General features: G+C 38.2%; 1 protein-coding gene across 1 annotated transcript in view; it reads left to right on the top strand.

Annotated features, from left to right (window-relative positions):
- Nucleotides 1-5,034: 5,034 nt before the first annotated feature.
- Nucleotides 5,035-16,427, top strand: part of MRC1 (mannose receptor C-type 1) — a 94,710-nt gene continuing 83,317 nt past the window's right edge. Inside the window, exon 1 of the mRNA XM_026015900.2 lies at nt 5,035-5,366. Within this exon, the coding sequence (XP_025871685.2) occupies nt 5,306-5,366 (61 nt within the window). The 5' untranslated portion in view covers nt 5,035-5,305. The remainder of the gene's footprint in view (nt 5,367-16,427) is intronic.

Below are 16,427 nucleotides of genomic sequence, written 5' to 3'. Positions count from 1 at the left end.
TTTATTTCTTTCAAGATTTAGGTACCTTAGAGAATAGGGTTTCTAGAATATTTCAGTGAATAGATATAACATTTACATTCTGAATTGCTAAATATTATAGGTAACATTACATATTTGTGTAGTTCAGGAGAAGAAATCTAATGTTTTTGTGTCTTGGCTTCCATCTATAAAGTCTCGGTACTTTTTGGACCCTAAAGTACATTTTTAATTTTATTTAAAAAATTTTTCTCAAATATTAAATGGGTGAAATGACCTTCTAATTAAATTATTTTGCAAAGTTAAATAAATGTGTTATAAAGACATGTGTGGTACCAAACAAAACAAAACACCAATTAGAGAACTGGAAAACTTACAGGCCCCTCAGTGTGTGTGTGTGTGTGTGTGTGTGTGTATGTATGTATATGTATATATAGTAAATTATAGTCAATCTAATTATTTTGTCTGGAGAGAACCACAAAGTCAAATTTTAGACAAGCCAATACAAATATTTTTTTTTAATTGCAGTAAGGCAATTATTGTGCTTTGATGTATTTTGGTAAGGAGTGGAAAGTGTGAGGAATAAGAATATGAATAAACAGTGTTCCATCCTTTAAATATTTAAGTTTGTACTCAACTGCATCATTATATCTTATTTTTTCTTTCTGGGCCATAATTATTGTGATACCATTTGAGCAAATTTGCCCATCAAAAGATTGGCTTGCTTAAACAAAACAAACTTCTGAATCAGTTGCCAGTATTAACCATGAGAAATGATAGAACAGGTTACAAAAAATGTGTTGAGCTATTTTCTTGGAACTTCCAGGGCAAAAGAGTCACCAAGTTCATCTTTTATGGAACTGAGTGGGTGTCAATTACGTTATGCTTGAGAAAGAAAATGTCTAGGAGGAAATGAAATAGTTCAGCAATTATCTTGCCAATTAAAAAAGTAAGGATTTTCTTCATTTTAGAGAAATACATCATTAACTTGAAGGAAGTGCTAGTTAAAAGCTGCCACCATCAACAGCTAAGCAAAAACCAGAACCAAAGCTTAGTAGAAGAATATAACAGATTTTAATGCTGTAAAATATACGTAACATAAAATTTCCCACTTTAACCGTTTTTATATGTACAATTCAGTAGCTTTAAGTAGATTCACAATGTTGTGTGATTACCACCACTATTTTTAGAACATTTCATCATCTCAAACAGAAACTCTCTACCCACTAAACAATAATAACCACTTTCCCTTCCTTACCAGTCCCTGGAACCTCTATTCTTTCTGTCTCTAATGAGTTTACCTATTCCACATACATCATATTAGTGGAATCATGCATTATGTGCCCTTTTGTGCCTGGATTATTTCATTTAGCATAACATTTTCAAGGTTGTACGTGTTGTAGCAAGTATCAGATTCCTTTTTACATAATATTCCATTGTGTGTGTGTGACCAACACTACATTTTGTTTATCCATTCATCTGCTGATGGACAGTTGGGTTGCTTCTATCCTTTGGCTACTATAATGCTGACATTGGTGTACAAATAATGTTTTAGTCTTTATTTTCAGTTCTTTGGGTATATAACTAGAAGTGGGATTTCTAGATCAAATGACAATTACATGTTTAGCTTTTTGAGAAATGGCCAGACTATTTTCCATAGTGGCTTTTACATTCCCTCCAGCAGTACACGAGGGGTCCAATTTCTCCACATCCTCACAAACACTTGTTATTTTCTGTTTTTGTTTTCTGATAGATGCCACCCCAGAGGGAGTGAAGTAATATGCCATGGTGGTTTTGTTTGTACTTCCCTAATGACTAGTGATATTGAATTCATGTGCTTATTGGCTATTTGTGTGTCTTCTTTGGCAAAAAGTCTGCTCAAGCTCATTGTCATTTTTAAAATTGATTGTGTTGTGGTGCTATTGAGTTGTACTTCTTTATATATTATGGATATTAATCCCTTATCAGATATATGATTTGTAAATATTTTCTCCTGTTCTGTTGGTTGTCTTTTCACTCTTTTGACTGTCCTTTGATATAAAAAATTTTCAAAATTTTGGTGAAGCCCAATTTATCTATTTTTTCTTTCATTGCTGAGTTTAATGGCATGAAGATTTTTTCCTGATGTTTTCTTCTACAAGTTTTATGGTTTTAAGGTTTTTGATCCATTTTGAGTTAATTTTTATATATGGTATAAGGTGAAAGTTTCATTCTTTTGTATATGGGTATTCAGTTTTCCTGAAACCATTTGTTGAAAAGACTATTCTTTCTTCATTGAATGATCTGGGCACCCTTGTGAAAAAATCAATTGACCACATATGTGAGAATTTATTTCTGGCCTTTCTACTCTATTCTATTAGTCTTTATGTTTCCCTTATGCCAGCACCATACTATTTTGATTACTGTAGCTTTGTGGTAAATTTTGAAATCAGAAAATATGAATTGAGTTCTCCAACTTCATTCTTTTTTGGGAGTGTTTTGCCTTTATGAGATCTCTTGAAATTTCATGTGATTTTTATGATGAGTTTTTTTTTTAATTTCTGCAAAAATGTCATTGGGATTTTTATAGAAATTACATTGAATCTATGGAACTCTTTGGATAGTACCATCATCTTAAAGATATTAAGTCTTCCATTCTATGAATATGGCATATCTTCCCATTTATTTAGGTCTTCTTTAATTTCGTTCAGCAATGTTTTGTAGCTTCCATTGTATAAGTCTTTTGCCTCTTTGGTTAAATTTATTCCTAAGTATTTTATTCTTTTTGATGCTATTGTAAATGGAAATGTTTTCTTAATTTCCTTTTCAGATTTTTCATTAATAGTATGTAGAAATGCAACTGATTTTTGGATTTTGATTTTGTATCTTTCAACTGTGTTTCATTTGTTTATTAGCTCTTTTTTTTAATTTTTTTTGGTGGAAGCTTTAGGGTTTTCCACATATAAAATCATGCCATCTGTGAAAAGAGATTATTTTACTTCTCTTTGACAGTTTTACTTCTTTTCGAGTTTGATACTTTTGTTTTTTTTCTTGTCTAATTAATTCAGCTAAAATTTCTAGTACTATGTTGAAAGCAATTAAAAGCAGCAGTCAGCCTTCAAAACCCACAACTCTGATAGTTTGAAGGGCAAGGTCCTTTCTATCCACCCTGGCCCTAGCAAGCTGCACCAGAAACTCAGTCTGTGGCCCTTGCGCTGTCAGCCACAAAGATTGGGGAATATGGTAGCCACCACCATAAGGGAAAGGTTGAAATTCATTGAAATTTACTAGCTCTCCACTGTGTGTTCTAAGACTTCTACTAGAGTCCAGAGTTCCCAAATAATTACCTCGGACAGTTCCCACCATTGCAATAGTTGTTTAGATGAAATGATGGATTCCTAGAGTCTCCTATTCCCACCATCTTCTGTGATGTCACTCTCACAAAAGTTGACTGTCCAGCTTTTGGGAGAGTTTGCCTATCCTTCTAGCCTGATATATTTTTGTTTCAATAAGGTCAAGGTCTTGGGTAAATTCTTTGTGGAACAGTTGGCCTCCTTTTGTTTCAAAGTCAGATTTACCACTAATCCTGGTTGGCCATGTGACACATTTATGTAATTCAAAAAACCTTGAGGGTGAGTGTGAGAAAATATAATTACATTTTCTTTGCTTCTGAAATTGATACAAATCCAAATCAGGCCAAATTTTTTGAATTTATGTAAATTATGTACATTTAAAAGTCATGAATGACTCATTTAAAATATCTTTTTTTGTGTGCGATAAATCAGTAAAAGTGTTTAAGAAACATTTTGTTTCATCTGTTTCATAGCCAACTTTTTTTTGTGAGTCAAGTCTTGGCTTAATGAAAAAAACAAAAGACCTTTGTCCTATATTTTTACCACCTTTTGCATCCTGCTTAAATAACCTTAAATTTAGAATGTTTTAAAAAATTAATAAGAGGACTATATCACATTTCTTATTAGGTAGCAGTTTATAACTTTTATAATTCTCACAAAAATGGTCAGTCTTGGGGCTTTCCACTTGATGATAAACTACTTATTTAAAATTTCAAAAAAATAAAAAATGCAATGTTTCCAGCAGCTTCATTTTGAATTGCTTATCTTTACCAACATTCCACATGTGGGCTGGCTATCTAATTACTGATATCTGCATCAAAATATTATTAATCCATGTTTTACTTCTGAAAAATAATAAAATAGGTGTTTAGGGGCTAATCTTGTGTTTTATAAAGATTTTTGTTTGTATTTTCTTTTTAAAATTATCATTTTTTATGTAGGCTCTATGCCCAACATGGAGCCCAGCTCAGGGCTTGAACTCACAACCCTGAGATCAAGACCTGAACTGAGATCTAGAGTTGGATGCTTAACCAACTCTAGGTGCTCCTATTTTTGCTTTTAAAGAAAGAAATCCACCCATCATGTAAGGAATATGCATCCTTGTGAACGAACTAGCAGATTTTCTCCTCTGAGAGGAACTTTCCGACTTTGAAGACAACCAGCATGGTTGAGGCTGGGCATCAAGGCTTTATTACAAATCTTTGTCACTCTTTTCTCGCTTTTTCTGGAGAACTTTCTAGAGAAAGCCTTCTAGAACTTTCTGCTTCCCAGCCTCGAGGAGATTTCTTCTTATGTCTAGCCTCTCACTTTTCTTCTGGTTAAAGGAACAGAGCTCTGTGAGAACTGTGTCTTTTGAATCTAAGAAAAAAAAAAAAAAAGACACTCAAAGCACTGAATATAGAGAATGAGGGGGATCAGTTTCAGCACATCAGAAAATGTTTCCAGCATGAAGCATTTTCATTGCCTGCTATTTCTGTGTCTGGGGTGGGGTTGTCTGCTGAGGGACCATTGGTTCAGCTGCTTCCCAGAGGGAACCCCAGCTTTCTGGCTCAGGTAATGGCCTCCTGTCACACAGCTCCTTCTGAGCCAGCTCTCGGGCACACAGCTGTTTCACTTCTCCCCTTCTCTGCAGGCCAGCCTGGCTCCGGGTTTCTCATGATCACCCTTTCACCACCCCCCTTCCTCACCCCTCTCCCACATGTGTCCCTTTCTTCCCTTCCTCTGTGTCTGCTCTTCTCAGAAGTTAGCTTACAAAGCAAAGTTGTAACTTTGAATTCCTGTTTTTCCAACTACCCTCATGTGACAGGATATCTCCTTATTGGAGGTTTTCCCTAATTTCAGAAGCCCTTTAAAAGTGACAGCTTCCTCCATATCTCTTTTCAGCAGGGCAGCTCTGAGAACAGAGTAGGGGAAGGGGTGAGTGGGTGCCTGCATTGTTTTGGCTCCTTCTTACCCCCTCGTCTCCATCAGTGGAAGCGAAGGATAAACTCTGGGCCATGAAGCTGTCCCTACTCCTGGTTTTCCTCTCTCTTATTCCGGTTGCTGTACAGCTGTTGGGTAAGTTGACTGAAGCAGAAGCTTTCTGACTTGGGCCTGGGGGCTATGCCACGTTTCCTTTGGGGTCAAGGTTAATGGATGGATTCCTTTTAATATCTGTGGTGAGGAGGAAAGCCAAAGTCCCGCGCCCCATCAGCTCTGTGGGAAACCGGTGCCTCCTCCTCGCTGCCAGGCCTAGAAACCCGGGGCCTGGAGAAGCAAGGCTGCTTCTCCAGCCAGAGATGCCACCTGGCCTCGAGCCCCACAGAACCCCTGTCTCCTCCTGACTTCTCTCACGTCCCATCATTCTTTCTCTGCTCTGTTCTTAGAGGGATTTCCTTTGTGGTTTCTGCGTTCTGTTTTTCAATTCACAATAATCCTGTCTAACCACCAAGAAATATCTTCTGGAATGTTTTGGCCAAAAGGAGGAAGGCACTGGTGTCTTTCCTCATGGTGGGTCTAAGGACAGGATCATAGATCATCCTCCAAAGAGGGATTCCATGAGATTTTTACAATGCATGTTTTTCTGTGAACAAATCTTTTAATTATCCATGGTTTTTATAGCTACAAAGCTCATCTTTATCAGTATTCTAAGTTGTTCAAACCGACTTACACTTGTTTTCTTCCTCTTTTTTTTTTTTTTTTTTTCTTTCTGGAGACTGGTGATTGCTCATGAGGAACTTTTTTTTTTTTTTTTTTTTACATAACTTTTCAATTCTCAAACACATTGTCGAGTCTGTCTTTTCTCGTTCTCTAGATGCAAACTGCTTAAACTTCAGAATGAGAGTGCCTGTTAGAATTTTCTTTCCCAGTTCCCTTTTGAAATGAGATTGAAAGGATCTCAACTTTGAACTTTTGGTTCCTGATCCCCCTTTTCTCCTACATCAGCACAGGCCACCTCTGCCAATGGCACTCCATACCTTCCATGTAATGGTGAGAGCAGGAATGGGAGCATATTAATAACACAGAAACTCCAACCACCAGGAGACTTCAGAGAGGGTGCTGACCACAGAAAACGTTAAATCATTAAGCATTAAGTAGCAGTGATTATATGGGGCACCTGGGTGGCTCAGTCGCTTAAGCATTGGGCTTTTGGTCTCAGCTCAGAGCTTGATCTTGGGGTGGTGAATTCAAGCCCCAAATTGGGCTCCATTCTGGGTGTGGAGCCTACTTAAAAAAAGAAAAAAGAAAAAAAAAAAGTAGCAGTGATTATACAAGTACAAGTGAAGGCCTCCTGCCCCTGCAGGGAAGCTACGGAATTACTCCATGTATTAGTTCCCTGCTCTAACAGGGAGCTTAATGTTACCTGCCCCATGCTTTTGCAAGGATTCAATGAGTTACAAAATATGAAATGTTTGGAACATAGTATGGGCCATAGGAATTGCTCCCTAAGTGCTGACAATTAGAAGTAGTGAGCGCTTGTTCCCACAGTAGTAACTAATTATCCCATAAAAGCAGTAGATGAAGCATTTAAAGGAGAGATTTCCCAAGAAACTATGCTGAGGAAAAATTTAGAGCCTGAGAAGATATTTTGCCTTATTTCTGGCTACAAAGCATATCTCTGATTGAGTAAGGGGTGCTGGAGGAGGAGATGCTTAACCCAAGTGGGAGAAGACCACATTTTCAAGTGTTCATCTTGCAAGTCTGCAAGTGGAAGAGGTAAAACCAAGACCAATGAAAATCTTCTAAGACTTGTGCTGTCCCACATAGAATCATCTGCATAGGATTAAGTTCCTTGTCACTGAAGGTCTTCAAGCAGAATCTAGGTGAACAGTTCAAGGGCTCTGTATGTGACCTGGAGCCTAACGCAGGAAATCCAATAGAAACATTATTAGCGGGGATCCCTGGGTGGCTCAGCAGTTTAGCGCCTGCCTTTGGCCCAGGGCGTGATCCTGTAGTCCCAGGATGGAGTCCTGCGTTGGGCTCCCAACATGGAGCCTGCTTCTCCCTCCTCCTGTGTCTCTGCCTCTCTCTCCCTCTCTCTCTCTCTCTCTCTCATAAATAAATAAATAAATATTTAAAAAAAGAAACATTATTAGCTACATTATATAGCCACACTAAAAAACATTGATTTTATGAATATCTTTTATTTAACCTGATATGTCTAAAATATTTTTAGTAAAGAGATGTATTGGGATATTTTTATATTCATCTTTTAAAAGTTAGATTTTCAAAATCCAGAATGTATTTTGTACTTAGAGCACTTCTCAATTCAGACTGGCCTCATTTCAAGTGTACCAGAGACCCTTATGGCTAATGGCTACCATATTGGGTCCCATAGATACTAATTTTCTCTAAACTGACTCTTAATGCTTTGGGACACGAAATGTTTCTCGATTTGCTTAGGAGAGTTTCCCTCCTTGAGACAGCAGAATGCCTTTACTCTGATGAATGTCTTCCTCTTCATAGGCACAAATATGGGGGAAACAGGGAGTTGCTGAAGATCTGTTTACTCAGAGAATAAAAAACAAACAGAAACATGGGTAAGGGAGCTTCTTACAGAATTTTTTTCTTTAACTTGAGAGCCTATAATTCTGATTTTACCTTTTCTTGGTTCAAACAGCACATGAACAGAGGTTAGTTACTGCTCAGTTAGCAGTAGAACAAAGGGTATATGAATTCCTTTACCCCTGCACCCCCTGCCCTGGCTCCCTACCCATGAAGAAAACCCACAGAAAGGTCTCCCTACTTTCTGTGGTTTATTTTTCTTTCAATTCAGAACCCAGCGCATTCCACATCATCAGCACTGTGAGCATCCATGTCCTACCTTGAGGTCCTAGGAGGCCAGGCATGCGGGGGCGGGGGAGGGGGGAGTTCTTAGCTTTCTTCTTGCCCTGCTGTTTAGCTGAAAGAATTGCATTCAGCACCAATGTTTAGACCTCAGTGGCGATATAGTCATAGTCATAATACAGTGAGAGATGCTCAGACTCAGAGGTTGGACCTCAGCAGAGAAACATAGCTTAAAATGGGATGGTTTGGTGCATAAGCAATAGTATGTTGGTAAACTTAACAATTAGTTCCCAGAGGGGAAAAAAAAAAAAAAAAAAAGCACTGATTTGTGGCATTTACTGATTTTCATGGTGTAACATTCCTGTCACAGCTGATTTCAAACTACCAATGTAATGGTACTGGAGGCAGACTTGGAAAGGATGCCAACAGTAGGACCTCACTAGCCAGTGATTGTAAAAAAAAAAGATACAGTGAATTTGATCTCTGGCACAGTCCCATGCTGCATCCACTGTCCTTGTTTGATAGATAAGAAAATTGAAGTCCTGACAGGTTAAGTGATCTTTCCAGAGTCTCACAACTAGTTAATGGCACAACCAATTTAGTGCTCAGGACTCCTGACTCCCAAGGCAATGCAGGGTACCTGGGTGACTCAGTGGTTGACTGTCTGCCTTTGGCTCAGGGAATGATCCTGGGGTCCTGGGACTGAGTCATGCATCAGACTCCCTCTGTCTATGTCTCTGGGTCTCTCATGAATAAATTAAAAATTAAAAAATAAACAGAAGCGATGCATTTTTTTTGTATATGAATTATTGGTTAATACCAATCTAGAATTTCTTCAAGAAATAATTCCCCTTTGCCATTCCCTTAGTCATTTTAATTTTCATAAAATTTTCTTTATAAGATTTCTAATTTTTTCTCTAATCTCTTCATTTCTTCCTTTACATGTGACTTCTTTTAGACACCGGATTTAAGACATGCTTTCTAAAGTTACTGAGCAAAACCAAGTTCTTGTCATTTTCTTTTTTCCACTGTTCTTATATTTGTCTATTTTTCCTGTTACTGTTCCAAACTTCATCTGATTTTTCTGAAATTGAGAGATGGAGATCTGTGTATGGATATTACAAAGGTAAGATGACAGTTGCCTTGTCACATGACAATTCAGTGCCTTAGAGGGTGCTGAACCTAATTTCTCAGTAGAAGGAGTCATCATTGGTTAAATGTCAACTTTACAGAGTCAAATATGCTCAACATCAGTTAAAGACAAGAACCCTTGTCTTCAGAAAGGAGCTGAAGACCTTCAACACTCAGATCTGTCCTCTGGGACTGGAACATGAGCAGCTAAGGATCAGAGCTAGGAGGTCACAGAGGCCACGAAAGGAGTTGAACAAAAGGAAAGTAGCCTCTGAAGTAGCTTGCCTCCATAGCAGAGAGGGAATGAAACTGACGTCATAATGAGAATATTAGTGTCCTCTTGTTTCTTGGCTACCATCAAGCATTGTTGGATGGAAACATCATGGGGTTAGTTTGGTCTGTAGAGGAAACTAGTGAAAATCAGGACAAAAGTAAGAATAAAAGAGGTAAGAAAGCAAATACCCTTTTAAAAAGAATTGAATCTGACATAGAAAGGAGAAAACACTATTTTTTATATTCCCCAAATGAATAGTGAAAGGGAACAAAGGGGAAAGGAGAAAAAATGAGTGGGAAATATCAGAAAGGGAGACAGAACATGAGAGACTCCTAACTCTGGGAAACGAACTAGGGGTGGTGGAAGGGGAGGTGGAGGGGGCGGGGGGTGGTGGTGACTGTGTGACGGGCACTGAGGGGGGGCACTTGATGGGATGAGCACTGGGTGTTATTCTATATGTTGGCAAATTGAACACGAAAAAAAATAAATTTTATTTAAAAAAAGGAACTTTAAGAAAAAAAAAAGAAAACATTCTAAGACAACTTTGTCCACTTAAAAACCAAATTAAAGTCACAGAGCACTTTCAGAACCTTAGTCACATTCATTAATCATTTTCAGATCCTTAACAACAGCCCCATGATGTAAGAAGGGTCGGTGTTACCATCCACCTTTTATTACAGGAGAAAACAGGCTCAGAAGTCAGCTAGCCAATAAGGACCAGAACTGATTCTTGACTATTGTCTTCTGGCTCCGAGGCTAAGAATTTACCAGCTGGGGTGTGTAGACCAGGGAAGATATAGATCAGGAAAGACATAAAATGTGCTCAAAACAACAGTATGTCAAAGAAGGATTTAGTCCCTCTATTTATATCAACTGTTTAGACTTTTCATTCGGGGAAGGGAAGGAAGTTATTAATACTGGGATGTATACTTTATGCAAAATGACATGCTGGGTGTTTTTACATAAAGTATCTCATTTAGAAGTTTGTGGTAAGTCTATCAAGGAGCATTATTATCCCTATTTTACAGATGAGGAAATCGAGGCTGGAGTGATTACTTTAACTGAGGCAATACCACAAGCGAATGATGGAGTCAGAATTTGATCACAAGTTTGCTGACCTCAAAGAATATACCCTTCTCCACCACATCATTTGTCTCTTGAGTTTGGAAACTGGAGTCTCCATCATCTCTGTTCCTTTCTCTGGTCTGCTGCAACAGCTCTATTTTCTCTGGTCTCATCCTGTTCTGAACCATTTCACGCTGTCTTCAAAACTGATTTTCCCGAGTTAATGATAATAATTAACATGTATATAGCGATTTCTGTGTGTCAGGAACTGTTCTCAGTGCTTTATTTGGATGATCTCATTGAAGCCTCACGACAACCAGCAAGTCCTAAGATTTTCCCCTCATTTTTCAGATGGTGAAAAGGAAGCACAAAGTAGTTTAGAAACTTCACCAAAGTCACACACCCAGTGAGCGTCAAGAGTTCTGATTGTGCCATGGTCAAATGGACATGATACATAAGGATTAATTTTTTAAAGATTCTATTTATTTATTCATGAGAGACACAGAGAGAGAGAGGCAGAGACACAGGCAGAGGGAGAAGCAGGGAGCCCGATGTGAGACTCCATCCCAGGACCCCAGGATCATGCCCTGAGCCAAAGGCAGATGCTCAACTATTGAGCCACCCAGGTGTCCCCATAAAGACTAACTAATTAGTGAGCATGGCTGTGAAGAGAAGAAGATTGGTGTAGTGTCAAATTCTTACCAATAGATTTTGTTTGTCCTAGAACGAGGAGAGAGGCTGGCATTCTGAGGTTGAAGTTCTAGGAGAGAAAGAAAGGGAGAACAAGTGGAGAGGCAGAGGGGGGTAGAGTCCAGGACATAGGTAAAGAAATCAGCAGACCGAGGGAGACCTACTGAGATGGAAATGAACAAACCCAGGAAGGGTGTAGTTCTTCATATCTTTAGGAAGGAAGACAGGAAGTTGGATAAATGTCTTACGCCTGGCCTCTCCTTTCTCCTTGAGGTCATAACCCTTACTGGATTCACACTTGTACCTCCCCAAATGGCCAAATGCAGTGACTTAAAATTATTAGGCTCTCTGAATATTTGGTGAATGAATGAAAGATCAAAGTGACAACCAAAATAATTCTTAATTTTTCCTTTATACTTTTGTTCAATTTTGCCAAACCTAACACTGTGATCCTTAGTCTTCCCCATGCCCCCAGTACTTGGCATAGTTTTTGGTTTTGTTTGTTTTTTGCATGTACTAGGTGAATGATAAATAACTGCTTTTCACTTAACTTCGGTTCTTAGAGGACACAAATGAAGGTTTTTACATTCATTTACTGAGGCTAATGGACAGATTTCTTAGTTTGGGCTGCTTAAGATGCAGTCTCTCTGACAATGATTTGAGTGAATAGTTTACTTGGGAGACAGTCCCAGGAAACCCTGGCAAAGGAGTAAGGAGGTGGGACTGGAAGGGAAGGAGCCACTGACCACTGGGAACACCTGGGGTTCAGCCCTGCTAGAGTGCTCTGGGTGACAATGTGCCTCAGAGTTATCCCTCCCAACGTGCCAGGGACTTGGGGTGTTCATTCATCAATTGCTATCAGTCACTGGTAAAAGGCTACTACTCAGGGGCTTCTTTGGCCTTTTTTGTCTTCACAGTGTGTAGGCATAGGGGACTCAGATGCCCCCCAGGCCCAGAGATGCTATACTGACCTTGGGGAGTGGGGCTCATGTGCACTGAAATGGCAAAAGGCAAGAAGAGATAAGTAGGGTTCTGGCAGTATCTGGTACAAAGTATCCACTTATTTTCCTCTTACCCAGCTTCTCTGTCTTGCAAAAGATAGAGATGTTTGCAGCTCAGCATTTTATTTGCCAGCAGGGAAAGTCTATAAATGTATAAGGAAATACAGCATATAATACTTATATCTCTAGATAGTCAAATTTAATCACCTAATTTTCTTTGCTAATCAATTTAGAAATTTATTAACCCAATGTCAATGGAAAAATTAACCCAATATCAATGGAAAAATTTAAATCTGTTAAAACATGCTTAAAAGAATATTCATGGGGCACCTGGGTGGCTCAGTTGGTTAGGCGTCTGACTTTTGATCTCAGTTCGGGTCTTGATCTTGGGGTTGTGGGTTTGGGCCTTGCTCTGGGCCCCTTGCTAAGCATGGAGCCTATTTAAAAAAAAAAAGAATATTCACACTCATGTTATTGGGTATCTAGTCTTCAGTTATTTTGACTTGAGATATTCATCTGGAACTTACTGCTTCTTTCATGTGTGTATTTTGACCTTTGAGATTTCTGCCTTTAAATTAACTGCAGGTGGTGTGAGCTCAGTGTGGCACAAAAGTTGTCTCTGGTTTGTCCTTGCAAGGTTACTTGCACAGTGCCTGGCACATATTTGTTGAAAAATTAATATGAGGTTAGGAAGATAGAGTTAAGAAGGGTCTCTTCAATCCTGTAAATAAATATCTGATGTGTAAGTATTTAATAAGCAAAAATTAAAACACAATCAATCCCATAATTGAGATGGCAGGGAAATGAATATAGAAATTCCACCATCCTCTTTTGTTAGCTTTGTAATATTTCTATTACAATAACATAGTTAGTATAGAAAAAGAACAGAAAACGTTGGTGTGGTTGATAGTGGCAAAAATACCACAAGATGACTTTTAGTCAAGGCCTTGGATCATTTTCAGAGGAAGAAATATGACATTTTAAATCAGAGACACTACACAGATACCATGATAAAAGTAAAACTCAGTGTTGACTAGTGGGGGAGAGGAGTTATGTATGACTGTGGAATCATAAAAATGATAATTTTATATTTCCTTATATTGTCTGGCAAATGCAATATCAAACTTGCACTGCTCCCTAATGTCAAAGATAAATAAAGGAAGCCAGAATAGATAAGGGTGAATTGAAATAGATCTTTTCATTTCCAAGTACTCCTTGTATAAACATTTATAGATTGTTCTTTGGTAAAAATAAACTTTCAGGGAAAGAAGCTAACATTAAACGTACTCATCATCATTAATCAGTTATTAAATAAAATAATGTGTCTGGGTGTCTAGTCAAGGTGCTTCAGATTTAATTAATATTCTTTCATTCATTCAACTAATATTTGTCAACAGACTATAATGCTCCAAAAAGAGAGGATAGAGTACTGAACCAGAAAGATGAAGTCTACTTGTGGAATTTACATTCCAGTGGAGGGATACAGGCAAAAAATAACTAAGTGATTTCTTAAAGAGAATATATTTTAAGATGGTTGTGAATGCTATATAGAAAATAAAAGAGCAAAATCGGGATAGTCTGCTCACTAAGGAGCTGACACTTGAACTAGGGCCTTAAAGAGCATTCCAAGAAGAGAGAACTTGAAATATGAAATTTCTAAAGTGGAAATTAAGTGTTTGAGGATCAGAAAGGCCTGTGGCTGGAAGGTGGTGGGTGAGAGTGGAGATAGCCAGACAGGATCATGTCCTCCCTAGGGAGCTAGGATGTGGAGGTTGATATTTTTGTCCTGTGTACAATAGTGCACTCTTGAAGGTTTTAAATTTTGGGGAAGATATAGTAAAAAACAAAATCTCCTCCCAGCTTAGAAAACCTCTTACAAAGCTAGAAGAAAAAGAAAACAGTTTCATGGTTGAATAAGCATTCAACCAGAATGGGATGCACATCACAGGCAATCTACTAAAGAGACTGCAAAAACGGGAAAAAAATCAGACTCATCTATGTAGTTAAATAGAAACAACCCATTACATGAGGTAGGTTTTGTGGTTTGGAGTCAGGTGCCAAAGTAGGCCCATCTCACCCAGGAAACTGGGAGATCAAGTGTTACATTCTTTGATGCTTGCATTTTTAAGAGAAGAAGACCAGAGTAAGACTATGGTGGCTTGGTCTAGGATGGTAGCTGTGGAGACAGAAAAGAATGGATTAGAGTATATGTATCTGTCAGGGTTCTCCAGGGAAACAGAACCAATAGGTTATGTGGGTGTGTTTGTATGTGTATGTATCTCTATATCTGTCCATCCATCCATCCATCCATCCATCCACCCATCCGTCTACCCATCTATCAATCATCTTCTGTCTATCTTTTGAGAATATTTAAGGAATTGGCTCATGCAGTTGTGAAGGCTGGCAAGTCCAAAATAGGGGTAGGCTGGCAGGCTGGAAACTCAAGAAAGAGTTGATATTGCAGTCCAAGTTCAAAGGCAGTCTGGAGGTAAAATTCTTTTTCTCTTTAGGGACCTCAGTCTGTTATCTTGCAGGCCTTCCACTGACTGGATGAGGCCCACCCACAGTACTGAGGATAATCTACTTAAAATCTAGATTCAAATGTTAATCTCATCAAACAAACCTTCACAGCAGCATCCAGTGTTTGACCAAATATCTGGAAACTGTGACCTAGCCAAGCTGACACATAAAATTAATTATCACAGTATATTTTTGGATAGAGCCAATAGATTCTGCTTTTGTTCTAGAAAGTAAAGGAAATCGGGGAATCCAGGATGTCCTAGAGTTTTAGCTTATGGATATTAGTGGATGATGATACCATTAATGAAAAACGGAAGATTGGAGTTTTGCTTATTAAATGCCATAATATTTAGAGAAAAATCAAGATGGAACTGCAGATGAAAATTACATGAAATAAAAGTCAAATAAGCATAAAAATCTCTGAAAGAAGAACAACACTACTTGTGCATAAAGACTTTCAAGCACCTTACCTTAAATGGCTGGTTACCAACTAGTTGAACGACTGAATTTGTGATTAATAAATGTTGGCTGTTTGATGATGCTGAAGTATGAGGTGGAAAATATTACTGTTTATGAGGTATTACTGAGCAAAACTGTCTGAAAAGTGGAAGATAAGTCTAGATAGGAAAACAATAGGTGGAATAGCATACAAATTAAATGTAAAGGACAATATAGTTGAGTTCACAGATATATATGAAAAATTTCAGACTTCATTACCATTTTAGATAGAAAAGCCTAGACTTACATTTGTGTGTGGCGAATTATCATAGTAAGCTTTTCTCCCCTATGTCCTCTGTTTTATTATAAACAGAACATGATATTATTAATATTTTAATTTTATTGCCAACACAGAAAGTTACTCATCTTGTCACACCAGGACATGGGCAGCAACAAGATGAGATCAAGTCTGGGAAGGAGTTCAGCTAGATGGGAGGAGCTTCAGCCAGGCATTGCATACTCAAGTTGACAGATGTCAACTCCAGAGAAGCAAACAGAAGCAGGTGTTCTGAATTGAGACTATTGAGTCCCAATTCCAAGAAATCAAACCAGCAGAAATGAGAAACCCAGCCTAGGAAGCCCGGCGAAGGTTCAAAGTAGCACCAAATTAGGAACCCAGATGGATTAGAGGCAGGAGGTCTCTAAGGAGTGTGGGGCAAGAGCAGATGCAGGAGCAGGGCAGGGAAAAATAAACTTTCAAGGCAAATTAATGGTCCAATAACTGATCTCAGGATGTAAGTGGTTCTAACCTGACAGGAGTGTTGAGACAGTAAAAAGAATATGGCTTGTGAAAAGGTTCTGTAAATGTACACTCTGCTAGTGGTACTTTTATTACTTTAAGACATTTCACTTGATTAAAAATAAGGAACTAATTTAGTCAGACCCTCAAATATCTGCAATACTGGCAGCTCACTTTGAAAGAACACTTACTTAGAAGGAATTTAGTAAATTCTCAGAAGTAATGTTTGATAGTTATGTCATAAAATGAAAAGTCAGTTCTTTTCATTTGTCTATTCTTAAAAAAATAAACAGAAAAAAAAAAGCCTTTCCATGAATTCAGTTTTGATTTAAGGGGAGGGGGGAAGCTTGCCAGATCCTTTTCTTTTTTCCTTTCTTTTCTTTTCTTTTTTCTTTTCTTTCTTCCTTCTTCCTTCCTTCCTTTCTTTCTTTCTT

Source organism: Vulpes vulpes, chromosome 2 (assembly GCF_048418805.1).
Source record: "Vulpes vulpes isolate BD-2025 chromosome 2, VulVul3, whole genome shotgun sequence".
NCBI lineage: Eukaryota > Metazoa > Chordata > Mammalia > Carnivora > Canidae > Vulpes > Vulpes vulpes.
This window is presented reverse-complemented; position numbering and strand designations above follow the sequence as displayed.